This window comes from Lactuca saligna, chromosome 8, assembly GCF_052625555.1.
Source record: "Lactuca saligna cultivar CGN05327 chromosome 8, ASM5262555v1, whole genome shotgun sequence".
NCBI lineage: Eukaryota > Viridiplantae > Streptophyta > Magnoliopsida > Asterales > Asteraceae > Lactuca > Lactuca saligna.
The window spans coordinates 63,067,282-63,084,372 of record NC_136424.1 but is presented as its reverse complement, the minus strand read 5'-3'; the positions used below and the strand labels follow the sequence as shown (position 1 = coordinate 63,084,372).

The following is a 17,091-nucleotide window of genomic DNA, read 5'->3' as shown; positions in this document are numbered from 1 at the left end:
TGTCTCCTTCTTATGTCTTCAATAGTCTCAACAACACCTTCCTCTGGCTCCGATGGTCTTGGAGTAGTCAGCACGTATGATGCTTTCAGAGTAGTCAGCATGAAGTGCATCTTCTTCTTCCAGAACCTGAAGTCGACACCATCGAACTTCTCCAGATTTGCAAACTTAGTGGTCATCTCGCGGATTGAGTCACCCATCTCCAAGAATAGTAAATATCAGTTTGAATGTTGGGAAATTTAGGGTTTATGGTGGAGATCTGGATACCAACATGGATTGTAATATCACTTTCCTAACTGATATTTCTACCTTATGCCTGGGTTACAAGAAATTCATCATAGGATAATCCAAGTGGACACTTACGATTCTAGGCACATAAATCGTAAGCCAATATGCTAGAGGATTTTGTGAAGTATGATGAAAACGAGAGCTTAAGATCGTCCCATTTTTCTGAAAAGAAGAGTCGTTTATATAATAAATGATATTAGGGTTTCATTAGGATTGGGCCGTTATGGATTCCTTTGGAAGCAAGTCAGGGTAATCTAGATTTTAATGAGGATTTAGGATTACCAAAACTAACGAGTTTCATTAGTTTTACCATAATCACCCTCAAGAATTTAAATATCCCACTAGCGGGACCCCAGCCAGGGGCTCTGCCCCTTGGACCCCGCTAGGGGCGCTGCCCCTTTGGAAACCCCGGACCCAGGGGCGCTCCCCCCAGACCCCCGACTAGTCGTCGAACCGGCTACTAATTTGATCTTATACATGCGTGCACTCCGCACCAACCCGTACACATATTAGAAAACAAATTAAGAAGCCCCTCAGCTCACATGCTAATTCAAGTTACATAAAATGACATGGTGACACTAAAGTCACCGACATCTTACTCCTCTACATATTGTTCTTTACACGAGCACCACAATGATTCTTTGTATCCTCGCTGCCACTGCAAGTAGCAACGCTGACACCAAATATTCTGACGATGTCAGTACTTTATTTTGCTATTCTGATGACCAGATATGTCCTCTGCACTGCCAACAACCGTTCTCACACACTCTCAGACCAAAATACTCGTTGTAGATCATCAACTACTTGAAATTGCTTTGCTTGTGATCAATCTTCTCAAAAATTGATGTCTCCTTGTTATCATCTCCAACAACCCTCATCGATGTCGCCCTTTGATCTAACCATCGCCTCCTACGATTACAAAATCCTAGTATAGGGTGGAGTTACCAGATTCTTTCTAGGGATCGTTTATCACCGTTGTGTGTAACTCAACTCAATCGCCACTGTGTTTGGACAACATTGACCTCCTTCAAGTAACACACATGGGAGGAGCTCTGACGGTTCTGAACATGATAATCAATTTTCCTGAAGTTGGCTGACCGCTTACCAGATGCCATTCCCAAGTTCATCCTGAAAACTAACGAGCAGAAAGAACGCATAATTTATGTCAAGCGATTCATTTTATATATTGAACTTCAAGTTAAATTTCCATGGGACTCTAAAACATGGAACGAAAAACATTTCTGTAAAATTTGATGATCAGAATCCCTAATAGAAAATCTCAATTTGTTTATACCTAAAATAGAAATAAAGTGATTATGTTCGATGAGAAACTAAACAAACAAAGCACACGATCGAAGGAAGGCATCGAGAAATTGAGGAAAATGTTAGAAATAACTGAAATTGAAAAGGAAAGAGATGTATATGAACACATGCGTCTCCTTTGTACGCGTTTCCTAAGTACTTCTCCATTGATCTTCTCTGTATGCACTAGAGTTTTGGTAATGGGGAGGCAGGGGTGAAACTGAGCAATGTGTATGTGTGTACACGCCTTTCTCTTGCCTTTATCTCCACATATGGGAAGACTTTATAATTGTTATCAGTTTATCACTAAACCAACCGCCATATGGTTGAGATGTAGATGAAAGTTTGACAGATGGGAAGAAATTAGAATGACGAAGCTACATGTCAACACTTTCTAGCCAAATAAGAAAGCCAAATAACTAACCTAACCGGTTATAATGGGTAAAACACAAGTTGGTTCCCTTCATATGCAAAAAATAATAATAATAATAATAAGATGACAAACTTTTTAAAATAAAAGTGATAAATTGGTTGGGCTAAAGTGACAAAGAAACAAACAGGTTGGGAGCACGTTGAAACTTATCCAAAGTGTAATCTAATACTTACAATCTCTTGAAATGATACACGAAATTATAAATTTAAATACCGATATTATGATTTCGATATATCTAAGTCGGAAATGAGATACACGAACATGTGGATTTGTTAATAGGAAAAGGGAAAATGTCATGTTATCCTAACGAACTTGTCAAGTTTGTTTTAAAAGGTCACCCATTTAATCTTTTTTGTACATTAAGGGAACGACATATAAATTGACCGGTTGAAATGATCCCTTGACCTGTAATAAAAAGTTTCCATGACAAATCAGTAAAAAACGGTGAGGTGGCTGTCTAGTCACAGCTTATGTGGCAATTGACTCTGGTCCACAGTTAACCCAAGATTGGACACCCCCTTATATAAATAAAGCGATGTCCTAATGAGTTTATCACGCCCACTTTGTTACCCTTATCGGTCTCTTCGTTTGTTCTTCCTTTTGTTTCCCACTTTGTGAGTCCATCGAACCACCACTTCGAGATCAGCAAGCATTAAAGAACACAACCCATAAACGTTTATTAGAATAATTGCTACAATGCACGTGATGAAAGTTAATTGTAAAAAAACATATATGAATGGAACAAGAATGGTTTGGCTTTGACTGTAGATAGCAACTAAATTACAACATAACCTATATATGGTGTGTATCTAATACCGACTAACAAAGTATGCAAGTACAACCAGGGACACCCTTTATACCAGAAATGTAACTTCTAGCAACCTTAAAACAGATGTGAGATGAAATATAAGTCATAAGATGAAAGATACATAACCTAAAGCAATTTCATTAAAACAAAGGGAGTATATAATATTTCTCTTTAAGACTAAACACACTAAGTTGAATCAAATGAAGGCATCACCTGAGTTAGCATTCACACACAGATCGACAAGCTGCAAAACAAAGAATCAAGCCAATCAATGCATGATTTTGGGTCAATTATAAAATTAACGACCATAGCTAAACATGGTGTAGAATATCACCAATCAATGCATGATTTTGGGTCGATTCTTGATTATTTCATCAATAATTGCAAATTATTGAGCATATTATGGTTTACACATGATATATATTAACATCAACCTAAAAATCCATTACCCATAAACATCAGTATGTCGGTTTATGTATAATCTGAGTAAAAAATCGAAAGAACATAAAAACTCACAAGGACCTTGAAGTAGATGTAATCATCGGCGTTGAAGCACCTTCATAAAGATGAATGTAGTACCAATTATTGATTGAAAAATGGAAATTTTCAAACTTCATGGTTGGATTCACAAAACAACCACCATGCTTTTTTTTACAAGAATTAGTATACAATACTTACCTAGTTCTTCATGATGTTAATTGGGTCATAAGGGCCTTGTAATGACCGATTGCTTCTTGTAAAACAACACCCATTTGCTAATTTGTTAGTTATTCCAAAATCAAATGATTTTCGTGAAGAAAATTCACGAATTTACTTCAGAAAGGGAAGAACAGAATATTATCCATAATTGAATTTATTACCCACCCATGTTCAAGTTAAGCTTTTGGACGTTGTACATTGAAATCAAGATCCCATCTTTGCAAAGAGATCAAGGAATTCTACCAGTGAAGTTGTTTTTGTTGAACCTCAAAACTACCAAATATGTAAGGTTTTTTTGCCACTTGTCAAATTGTCAAGAGTTTTGCCACTTGTAATTTTATGGGAGTTTTATAATTATTATTTTCCACTTGTTATTTTTTAGGAATTTTCATTTTTTTAAAATAAAATTTCATATAAGGAAAGAGAATCATTCTATTAATTTGATAATAAAGTCTAATAAATGCTATAAAGAATATTTGATTTCTTTTATAAATATTACAAAAGATTATATTATGTTATGTAAAAGTATTATTTTATAAAATATTTAATGATTAAATATTGATATTAAATTTTTATTTTTAATAAACTCGTGTAATACATGGGTCTCACACCTAATTTAAGCAATATAATAATGAATTACGAGCAATTGAACATGGAATGATACTAGAGAGCTGATTTGAGCGTAATCTCATGGTAGATTCCAAACACAATTGGTAATTTTCTCCTGATACAATAGACAAATTTAATAATTTATTGTTCCATTAAAAATATAACCAAAACTGCAAACAAATTTAATAAAAAGAATGTTCAAAGGCATTTTAATATATATGAACTTACAATATTTTTAGATAAACAGTAAGATGGTAACTTTACTTGGAACATGACCAAAATTGCTATAAAACATCAAAATAATCACCAAAATTGCAACAAATTTTTTTATTCTTTTGGAACAAAAATGCTTTTTTGAGGATAACTAGTCCAATCTATTCATAAGAAGTCTAATTACTTTCACGGTAGACCTCACATATGAATTTGAAGTCGATAAAGTATCCCCCAAAGTTCACATATTTGTTCTATTATTATTTTTTCACTGTATTAAACCTTAAACATTGGGCTGCTTTAACTGAATGCAACATTCATTTTATTTATTTATTTGTGTTTATTATTTAATCAGGCTGTGGTATATATTAGACAATGTGTTTTCAAATTATATGGTTCATGCAAAATATTTTATCCACTTGAAGCAATTCAAAGTACACAACAAAACTCACCAGTAATTAACATGGTTTAATGGAGGAGAGGAGCAATCATGATGAGCCATGCGATGATGCACTCAAAATGATCTAAATTAAGAAACAAAATGTATAAAGTAAACAACTAGGGTAAGCATGATACAATATATGAAAAACTTAAAACACATAAGTAGAAAGGGGATGGGTCAAGAAAAATCCAAAATGAAAAAAACTGACAAAATATCACAAACTTAGAAATAATATAGTATCAGAAGTGACTTTATGACCCTCTTTACATCCTCTTTCATACTAGACCATAGTCTTATCTAAATATCACAAACTTAGAAATAATATAGTATCAAACAATCAACCAAGATCACTACCATTGCAGATTCATACTAGACCATAGTCTTATCTAAATACCAAATCCAACAAAAAAAAAAAAAAAAAAAAACCTCCACCTTTCACCCAAACATCCTCTTTCTAAACATGAAAAACTAGAAATTTTACAAATGAAGAAATAAATAATGAGTCAGTTACATGGTTCTTACTTACTTGGACCAATGTAGAGGAAAACTGAGGGATGCAACCGCATGTTGGGAGTGAGAGCAGCAGCAGAAGGTCGAGAATTAAAAAGAAAAAAAAAATCTACAACTCAAATACATAGTAATCTAAATCTACAACTTGATCATGTATAAATACCAAATCCAAAAGAAATATTGTAAATTAGCACCTGTAAACAACACTGATATCACAAAGGTCATACAAATACAAAATCCAAATAGTAATACATTAGAATAAGCATATCTCAAAAGCAAAACCATCACTGATAACATGCATTCAAGAACTACATGCATTCCACATGATCTATGCAGCTATTCTCTTCCTCTCTTGAACTTGGCAACTCTTACCACAACTGCAACGTATATCTTATCAATGGTTTCCTCAGCAAACATGAAAAGTTTGTGTCTCCACTGCTTCTTGAACATCAGAACTCCAATAACACCCCAAAACCCTGTTCCAAAACCACTCATTATATCCACATAAAACAACCATACCTCCATCTTCTCATCAGCTGCTTTGTGTTTCTTCTTGCTTGTTGTTGTTGTTGAATCTTGATGATTTGAGCAAGTGTTTTGCAATGGAGGTCCACATAGATGTTTGTTCCCAGCATATATTGATGGATCATCAATAAGCGTCTGCAGTTGATTTCCTGTTGGAATTTGACCCGACAAGTTGTTGTGTGACAAATTCAAATGGCTCAAAAAAGTCAAAGCCGCCATGCTTGAAGGGATCCTCCCGCTCAACTCGTTTTTTGAGAAATCAAGAGTTTCCAAATTCATCATCTTTCCAATGCTCTCTGGAATACCCCCTCTCAGATGATTATTAGACAGATTCAGACCCACCAACATGTTAAGTGCAGTTAGCTCGACCGGTATTTCTCCCACAAGTTTATTGCTTGAAAGGTCCATGTTATAAACCATTCTCCAAGTTGTTGTATATTCAAGATCAACACCTTTCATGACCTGAATCACATTCTTATCATCATCGATATCTGAATAATACATATTCATCGAGTGACCCACAACCATGCCATTTAAGTTTCCTACACACGGAGGGATGGTTCCGGTTAAGTTGTTGTATGCAAGATCCAAAATTTGAAGATTTGAACTTTTGCAAAGAGATGGAGGAATTCTACCAGTGAAGTTGTTTTTGTGTAAACTCAAAACTACCAAAGATGTAAGTTGTTTCCCTATCCAATTGGGTATATTTCCATATAATTTATTGTCACCCAAATCTAAGACTCCCAAACCTTGTAGATTCCCTAATTCTGGAGGAACTTCACCAGTAAAGTTATTTTTGTTCAAATTTAACCAAAATAATGATGAAATAAGAGCAATTGAGCTAGGAATGGCACCAGAGAGCTGATTTGAGCTTATACTCATGATAGTCAAACGCTGCAGATTCCCCATACAGTTGGGAATTTTCCCACTTAACATGTTTCTTGAAAGATCAAGCCCTTCCAAATCTGTTCTTCTGCATAATGACCTTGGAATTGACCCATTGAAAAGGTTATATTCCAGAAGTAATAGAGCAAAAGACCCATATACATCATCATTTTTCGCATTAGGAAGGTTTTTCAAAGATCCGCTGAGTTTGTTGTGAGAGAGATCTAAAGTAGGAATGATGGGCATCTTCCGCAGCCATGTGGGCAGCGGCCCCGAAAGTGTAGCATTGGACAACTCTAACATCCCAAGTTTCCTCTGATGTCGAAGCCACTGCGGAAATCCATTCCCGATATTGCAAGAGCTGAGAGAAAGATATATCAACTGGAATGGAGGTATCCACCCACGTGAAACATTGAATGTCAGCTTACTCATTTCCAAGACCTTCAACACTGAAAGATTAGAAAAATGGGCTTCGGTAACCGCTCCTTCTAAAGAATTGTTAGAGATATAGAGATGACGGAGTTTGGCAAGTTGCCCAATTGAAACTGGAATTGAACCATTCAATTTGTTGGAAAAAAGGACAAGTTGGGTAAGGTTCCCAAGGAATTCTGGAATGGGACCAGTCAACTGGTTTTCATATAGATATACTACTTGTAAAAATCTTAATCCTGTTACAGATTCAGGGATTGAACCAGTCAGTCCATTCTGCGATAGATCAAGGTGTCTTAAATTCACCAGTCTTCCAAGTGTTTCTGGAATTCTACCATTTAAACTCCGACTTAATTCCAGAAACTCCAAAGCATATATGGAGCACTCTGATGCATTTTTTGGTGGGTCAATCATTTCCATACCAAACTCATTATCTGTTACACTTAATTGTTTCAGGTGGCACTGTCTCCAGATTCCAACATCCTCAATCTGCTTAAACTTGTTAGAAGAAAGATGAAGCTCTAGAAGTTTAGGCATAGTAGGAATCGATGAATTCAGCATGGTATCTGAAAGGTCAAGGACTTCTAAGGAGCTCATGTTTGTCAATACAGATGGAAATATACCTCCAAGTGGATTATTGCTAAGATCGAGGTGCTGGATGTTAGAAAGTGTACCGTAATTAAAATGCGGAGAAGATAGATGCGTCTTATCCAGCCCACAAGCTGACATATGAAGCTCTGACAAAGAAGGGATCATGCTTAGTAGGTTTGGAAAGTTCCATGCCAAACTAAGATTAAATCCGGAAAGACTGAGGAATGTTAGAGATGTCATGTTTTGAAGAAGGCCAGGGAGTGGACCTTTGAAAGAATTGTAGCCAAGATCGAGGTGTTTTATATTAGGAAGTATTCTACTGGAATTAAGAAAAGGACCAAGATTAACATTGGAAAGTCTACATTGTGACAAACTTAACTCTTTTAAGGAGGGAATCATGTGAAGCATCATGTCCCAGTTTTGTGCTCCACTAAGATCCACATAACTCAAGTTGAGAAGCTCGAGTGACGAAAGGCTAAAAGCCCACGCCATATCATCTGCCTTCAGAAAGTTTTCATAATAGTTTGAACTGAGATCAAGAACCTTTAAATTAGAAAGATTTCCAATGTGAGGAGGAATGATACCACCAAAACGAGCATAAGAGAGATTCAGGTAACTCAGGTATTTCAAGGATCCAATAAACTCAGGGATCTGACTTCCTTGGAAATCATTCCCACTCAAGTCGAGGTATTTGAGATGCCTCAACTCTGCCAAAGAAGAACTCACCTTGTTACCAGCTAAGTAATTGTAGGGGTAGGGCGAATCTCCTTTGAGATGAAGGCGTTGAACATTTCCAGTGACACCGTCACACTGGATTCCTTCCCACAGGCAACATTCATTCCCAACCCATGATGACAACATTTCAAAAGGATCTTGGATACTGTGTTTGAAGTTGAGAAGAGCAACTCTCTCTTGCTCAGAGCAAAGGACACTAACATTTCCAACCCCCAAACAAGTATATGTGGCTGCAAACAAAAACACACATATGAAAATGAGATGGATCCCCATTATCAACCTTAACTCAGTTTTAGTTTAGAACAAAGTTGAAGTAGAAAAGAGGGGATGTGATGAAGAAGTGATGGGTTATTATGATGAAGCAACGAGTACGTTTATAAAGCCATAAATGAATATTGGAAGACTTGGAAGTCAAAGGAGAATTTGTATCCACAACCTTATATTCTTATGCTATTTTTTTTTTGTCTGTCAATAAAAAAAAGTGGTTTGTGGGACAAGACTATTCCACACAGCACATGGAATTCTATTTCGCCACAAATTTTTAACAAAATATGAATTGAATAAAACACAGTATTTGACAAACAAGCATCTCCATTTTGATAAATCACAGATACATTATAAATATTTTTAAGTGATGGTTACAATTATAAACTGGGAATTTAAAATCGTGGCTAAATATGAAACTGCTAGATGGGTTGAGCAGGCCAAATGAGTGGAAATCTAATGCTTACAAGCTTCCAATCACATTATTTAGAGATCATGTTATTATTTTGATATTATTATTAAGTCTAAATAAAAACAGTGTTCAAGATTACTAATCAATATGTTCACATTTATGATACACAAGAGGCTCCATTTAGTTTTATTATTATTTTTGACATTACTTGTATCAGACCTTGGCCTCCCTAAATCACATGCAATATTCAGTTTCTTTATTTGTCTTATGTTATTATATGAAAATAATAATTTTAATTTATCACAACAAAATTACAAGTTGAAAACTAAGCAGTATATCATTCACTACTACAATATTCAAGTGTTTTAAAAAATGTGATGAAACAAGTTTATCCACATGCTTTTGGTCTTTGTCTATATCTACTTTTCCCCAAAATAGGCATGGAAATCAATGTTTAATTTGTATCCACAAAATTGTATTTTTTGGTCATGAGCTAATACTTCCAATCTCTTGAATCACATTATTTATAAAAACTATATTATTATTTTTATAAATTAAAATACACAAACTTGTGAATTTAAAAACTACATTATCGTTTTAATATATTTAAGTCAGTAATGATACATGTACTTGGGAATTTGTTCACAAGAAAATGATACATAAGACTTTGAAGTCAACATGGAAGTCATTGGACAATTTGTATCCACAAACTTGTATTCTTTTGGTCCAGGTTCACTTTTAATTTTCTCTTAATCAAAATAAGTGGTTTTGGTCTAAGTTTATTCCCCATAGCACACGTAATTACTTGGTCACAAGTCTTTAACAATTTATGAATTGAAAAAAGCACAATATATATTGACAAACAAGCATTTATGTGTCTGAGATATCAAAGATAGATTATAAATTTTTGTAAATTATTGTTCTATATTATAAAAATGATTTTTGGTTTCAACGATTTAAAAAACTAGATACAACAGAACAAGTTGTTTTTAGTATTATTTGATGTAACAATGTTAATGTGTCAAGGAAAGAAAACGTATTTTAATTTTTGATTTTTTAGCTTGTTCCTAACAGTATGCTGGAGAAGGGTACAAGACTTGACATTGCATTTTGTGGAGTGTATATGAAAATAAAATTTGTTTCCACAAGACAAGACTGCATGCTTATAGTCTATTTATATTTACTTTTCCATTGACCAAAATAAGACATGGAAGTCAATGTTTGATTTGTATCCACATAATTGTATTGATTTGGTCATGGGCTATTTTTCTTTTTACTTCTCTCAATCAAAGAAAGTGATTTTTGGCTAAATCAATTCCCCATGTCACACGTAAATGCATTTGCCCACAAAAACAATATATATGATGGTTTTAAGACTTATCATAATTAAAGATTATAAACTTGATTTTGAAATTTAATGATTTACAGAAATACCTAAAATATATATTTTTTTTTTAAAACTTATTCAAAGTGTAATCTAATATTTACAATCTCCTGAATCACATTATTTTAAAACTATATTGTTATTTTTATGTATTAAAGTCAGGAATGATACAGGAACTTGTGAATTTAAAAAACTACATTAAATGATACATGAACTTGTGAATATGTTACCTCACATATGATTCTTAAAGTCCACAAAGTAGCCCCCAAAGTTTATGTTATATCTTTGACACTTGGGTTCCCTAAATTACAGGAAACATTCGGTCTGTTTATTTGATTATTTTATTAAAGTGTGGTGTATAGAAGACATGGTGTTTTTCAATTTTACAAGGTTCACATAGAAAAACTCACCCACTCGAGTTAAAAAAAAATGACCTGTGACATGGTTTGGAATATAATGATGCATCTTCAATGACCTAAAGAAACAAATCAAATAAAGTAAAGGGCAAGGTTAGTCATTATATATATATATATATATATATATATATATATATATATATATATATATATATATATACCCTCAAAACACATAATACAAAAGGGTTGGACCAAGGGAAAAACTAAAATTACAGAAACAAGGAAAGCATCATAACACAAGAGATAATGAATACATAAAAGCTTTTTCACGTTCTGTAGGTTGGACCAACATAAATATAATGATAAAAAAACCCTACAAAATTAGAATGTTTTGGATAGCTAAAATGTGTGTATAACCTACAGTAAAGTAATTAACATGAAGAATTTTCAAAGCCCAGTGGTCGGCATATTTAAAAATTAATAACCATGATATATCTTGCAAGAATTTACATTCTTTGACATTCGCCAGATGCCTATTTGCAATGTTTTCACCTGCTACATGAATTGACAAATTTTAATTTGTTGCTCTGTTTTATAATATAACCTACTTAATTATAACAAAAAGAATGCTCAAAGACATTCCACTAAAGACTAATCCACATCTCAATTCAAGCCCTCCCTTTCTTAAACCAAATTGAAACTTAATGTATGTACTACAGAGGCATTGTCTAGGTATTGAATTCAATCTCATCAATAGCAAAACATTATAACTATATATAGCATTTCTACTAACTGATGCCATTCTTTTATTCTCTTGTCTTACCTACTAGATATGCTTATATTTTGGTAACTAATAGTGTTATAGGAATACAACATTGAATGGCTGATTATGTTGTATATAGTGATTTGATGTTTTCTTACTTGTTTTTAAAAGTAATTACAATAACCTGTCTAATTGGCTCTAGAAAAAGCATAATTAAGCACTTTCAGTTAGCAGCAGATGGGGGTGGTCCAAACATTGGTATGTTTCTTTAAAATAAATGAAAGTAGGATGCTATAAAGTAGGTTGCTACTTCTTGCATTTATCCCTTTCGCTTTTGAGCATAACAACATATATAGTGGCACTTTATGGTTCTATATCAACACTTGTTCTGCTACGAAGTTGTTATATTATCTCGGTTTCCAATACTTAAGAGAGGTTAAAATGGTAATTATGAGAAAAAAAGATAAAGTTGGTCCAAACAGAAAAGTTTGTAAATTTTGAGGGTGATCCCATTGGTCCAGAGCACATGGAGTGGTGGAGTTTGGTTCGAAGAAAGTGATTGTCAACAAAGCATTACTACATTTATAAAATAAGGAAAGCAAAATGAAGAACATTCACAACCTCAAAGGAAAAAAGTGTAAGCAGGAGATGTTTTCAGGGAAAGTAAAAGAAAGAGTATTTGAAGTGTCTGGGGATCAAAACTCACTGAATCCAATATAAATGAAAAAGAATGCTGTCTTTAAGAAACAATGTTAGAGTGCTTATCTATCAATATAAATGGAGTGGAGAAGGATTTTAAGAGAGCTTGGGTTAGAAATATGGTGCTTAAAAATCAGGTTACTTTTGTTGGGGAAAAAAAACATGCAATTATGCAGTAGCTGAGGCAATTGAAAGATCTGGTGAGCTTGTGTCAATGTGGGACCCTAATCTTTTTGATGTTATCAAATTAAAGGAAGAAATAATATTGTTGCAAGTAACTGAGATATGGAAAACCTGCAACACAATACGTGACCTCATCATTTAGTTGATTCTTTTTTACTTAAGTTGACATCATCCCATAGTTTTAGCATAATATATAATATTCTCAATTTCATTACTTAACATTGCCTAATTCACTCAAATCACCATTACCCATTTTAATCGAGAAATTGACAAAATTAGGTCAGGAAACACAATATCAACTCAACTTTCTTCTAAGTTAGTTCTATGTCTTGATTTAGCATACATCCCAACAACTAAACATCTTACAACCATTAATTTAACACAACTTAAGCAAACTTTACATATATAATCAACGTACCTCGACTAATAAATCGGCTCCCAGTTCAACCCAGAATGATTTCTCCTCAATATTACAAGTCATATACTTAAATCGACTGTACTATGATTTTCAATTCACTGATTTACTTCATGAACTCTCCTTCTTCCATCTTTCGCTTTACTCGAACTTCCTCGTTTTTACGAGATCTGGTCATATTTCTGTTATTTAATATATATTTAATTCATTTTAGATTAAAACACATTTTTGGTCTTTATAGTTTTGCCAAAATAGCGCTTTTGGTCCTACTATTCGCTTTTTGTCATGGGTGAATTAGTGATCCCTATGGAGGGTTTTGTTACCACCGGTGGTCCTTGCATTGTTAAATCTAACAGTTTAGATGTTATGCTTTTAACATAGGACTAATTTTCCCTTGTTTTATCTTTTTTTATTGCTTATTATCTACTACTAATCACTGTTGCTAATTAGGTCTATTGATTGGGTAATTTTCGAGCTTCGGGTAATTTGAGTTTTTTCATAAAATAATATGAACCGAAACATGAGCTATTTACAATTCGGGTCTTATAGTTCGGGTATCCGGGTTGATGATTCGGGTTGGGTATTTTCGGGTATACCAGAAATATACTTTAATGAAATTTATTTATGAATAATTTGGGCATTGTTCCTTGTTGTATGAATAAGATTGAAAAAACATTGTGATAATAGATTTTTTTATAAGCTAGTAATATCATCACCAAATGAAAAAAAAACATGTAACAAATAATCATATTACTTTTACCATCTGAAAAGTTATAATAGATTTCCTTTTAGGATATTATATGCTATATTCATGAAATCTTATGTTTTAGGACCATATCAAACGAGGAATGTATCTGGTGACTTTAATCATATTTTTGTCATTGTTAACTTATATAAGATATTGATAGGTTTTACATGTAATAATACGAAAAAAATCATTATATTCTTAAGGGTACGTGCAACCTACTTTAATCTATGTCATAACACTATTTAAGGAACATATTATTGAACATCAAATCTTCTAAACCCTAATGGAAAGCAAAATTCACAAAATTGCATACCTTTTATTTGTTATTGTAAACAAATCTTTGATTCCAACAAAGCAATCTAGAATTATCTTTGAAAACAAGCTCTATTTGTGTGCGAGCCTCTAATGGTTCACACCCACAACACAAGAACCATAGAAGATTAGGAGAGAGGCGAGAGAGGATCAATTTTTGGATCTAGTATCTAAAAAAAGAGTACTTGAAAATTCCAAAGTATAAGGTTCTATTTATAGTTGAGTAGGAGACATGTAGAAACCATGATTTGAACATAAAATAATATTATTTCAAATAAGACAGTTATCTGGTTCATTGATTATTTAAATAGAAGCTACCTAAAACGCTTTTAGGGTCTCCAAATCCCCATCATGTAGCCATACACCACCACCATATTGCTCTTTTTGCCACGATCACAACCAGCACTACCTCACAAATTTCCTAATCATCACAAAAATCTGCCACAAAAAAAGTAATATACATATCTTCTAAAACCATATTTGAATCTTCCAATCTCTTTGCTTTGGATAGCCCATCTATGAGTGTTGTGTAAGTATATTGATCAGAAATCATGACCTTTATAACACCCGTGTTCAAGACTAGTTTAGCTTTATATTTTTAGGAGGTAAAGATGGAGTTTTAGGGGAAAACCTGTGGCACGACATGGTGCAAGGATGCCCACAGCGTGGGATTAAATAAAAGCACATATATTTTATTGGACCGCCACGACGTGGGCAAGGGTTGCCACTGTGTGGCAGCTGTTGTAACAATTGGTAAAAATTAGTCAGTGTTCGATGGTCAAACCACCACGAACCACTATGTATTAAGGACCAATTGTGTGTAATCTTATGTTTATAATGTATATTAAAGATATCATATTCATAATTACTTTTAGAATGTCTCAAGCTACTAAAATCATCTATCGTTGAAGATCGAATCGAAAATCACCGAAAATTAATTTTAGAGTAAATTACACCAATGGTCCCTATGGTTTAGGGTAATTTGCGTGTTTGGTCCCTAACTTGTTTTGTAGCTCGAAAGGTCCCTACTGTTTGTTTTTTTACATGTTTGATCCATGTCTTACCTAAAAAGACTATTTTTCCATTGATTTTTTTTATTTACTTAAATAAATACACCCCCAACCCCACCCCACCCCCTCACCTTACCTTACCTACCTCACTATTTTTTCCTATTTAAATAATAGTCTTTTAGCATAGCAAACGAGCAGATCACTTCAGTATAACAACATCATATATATCAGGATACAGATCTAACAGATCACTATAGCATAGCAGCATCTTACATACCAGGATACCAATTTAACAGATCACTTCAGCATAGGAACATCCTACATACTAGGATACAGATCTAACATATCACTACAACATAACAACATCCTACACACCAAGATATAGATCTAACAGATCACTATAGTATAGTAACATACTCGATACAAGGATACAGATCTAGCAGGTCACTACAACATAGCAACATACTAAATATTACCGCACCAAGAATAGATAACCATATATACTCAGAAGTAAGATAGCCACCCGAACATGTGGTCCTACTCTAGAACCACAACGAAACAAGGAACATGTGAGAGAGCCTAGACCAAGAGTCCTCAGTCTATCCTACATGACTATATACAGTCCGTAAGGCATCCTTCTATTAACATATAACCGGAACTAGTGGGCTGACATTGGTGCCTTCGACCTACGGTACAATGAGGTGAAACTCACCTGAAATGAAGGAACCGGAGAACATTGTGATACGCTCCCTGATACACTGCTTGCTCCCGCAGATCCACTAACATCAGAACCATATAAAATCTTATTCACTAGTTAAAACCCTCAAGTTTGACCTAAAGTTAAACTTGGTCAAAAGTCGGCGGTCAACGGAGTCAATAAAAGTCAAAGCCCAAGGTTGGTTGAGAACACCCCTCTATAGGTCACCTATCCATCCGAATGACCAATTCTTAAACACAATCCAAAATACCCAAAATACCCTTAGATCAAACTTGTTCAAATTCAGGTAAAACTCAAAATTCCAAAAAGTCAACTAAGTCAACCCAACTGAGTATGCCCAGCGTACTCATCTGTATGTCCAGCGTACTCGATGGTTGACCAGGCACGTGCTTGTTGATTGTGTACGCACGTCGTACGCCTTGTACGCCCAACGTACGCAACTGACTACCAATCCACTCATTAAGAGCTTAATCCTTAAGCCCTTAAGTCCAATTTCAAAATCTAAGTCCAAAATGATGTCGTTGACCATAAAGTTTCCAATTTTATGATCTTACATGGCCATCAAGTGCCCAACACCAAAGATCGTGTTATGTCGCATGTTTTTTCGTTTGAGACACTTTTTTTGCTCTTTTTTATACCTTTTCTAATCGGACATACAAGTCTTGTGTTTTTGTTAACTTTTGGTTATTATTTGTTGATGTAACACTTCTAAAAACTTGTTATATTTGATATAAATCTCTCTCTCTCTCTCTCTCTCTCTCTCTCTCTCTATATATATATATATATATATATATATGTGGTAATATAATTATAAATTAATACAAACTCGCCGCCTTACATCACGCCTTGAAAAACGCCATGGCTCGCCATAACTCGTTAAGCTTGAGGCTCAGCCTTGCCGCCACGCCACACCTCATGCCTTTCAGAACCTTGGTTCTAATCATTTTCCACAACATAATACTATCATGTCTTGACTAACTGGAGTTACAGAGAAGCGTAGTGAGAATAAAGAAAGATTTTAGGGTTTGAGTAGTATCAATTTGATGAATCGATCGATTGAAAACATGGAGAAGGTGATTGGGATCGACAAGTTTGGTTTTGGTGAAGACCATGTTGAGTCAGAGATGGCGTAGCAGTGACTGTTGTTGATATCGACGAAAGAGGTTGGCGTGTTAGTGATGATGTCGACATGCCTTTAGTGGAGCTTAAGAGAGAGGTGGATAATAAAGGAAATGATCAAAGCCTATCGTGGTGTTGAGAGGTGTGAATGTATGTTGTTAGGAAGAAGAAAACAATATCTACCTTCTTCCATAATATAGCTTGAGGGCATTTTAGTCCTTTCATAATGTTAGTAATTAAGCTTA

General features: G+C 34.2%; 1 protein-coding gene across 4 annotated transcripts; it reads right to left on the bottom strand.

Annotated features, from left to right (window-relative positions):
- Positions 1-5,465: 5,465 nt before the first annotated feature.
- LOC145009700 (receptor-like protein EIX2) lies at positions 5,466-13,123 on the bottom strand. 4 transcript variants are annotated; one of them, XM_078968341.1, is made up of 4 exons: positions 12,943-13,122; positions 10,934-10,998; positions 10,754-10,824; positions 5,466-8,693 (listed from the first exon to the last, which is right to left on the bottom strand). In XM_078968341.1, the coding sequence occupies exon 4, from the start codon at positions 8,587-8,589 to the stop codon at positions 5,635-5,637; it is 2,955 nt and encodes a 984-aa protein (XP_078824467.1). In that variant the 5' UTR covers positions 8,590-8,693; positions 10,754-10,824; positions 10,934-10,998; positions 12,943-13,122; the 3' UTR covers positions 5,466-5,634. The 4 variants fall into 4 exon arrangements, with proteins under 4 accessions (XP_078824467.1, XP_078824468.1, XP_078824466.1 ...); XM_078968342.1 differs by having other exon boundaries at positions 10,958-10,998; XM_078968340.1 differs by lacking the exon at positions 10,754-10,824 and having other exon boundaries at positions 10,958-10,998; positions 12,943-13,123.
- Positions 13,124-17,091: the final 3,968 nt, after the last annotated feature.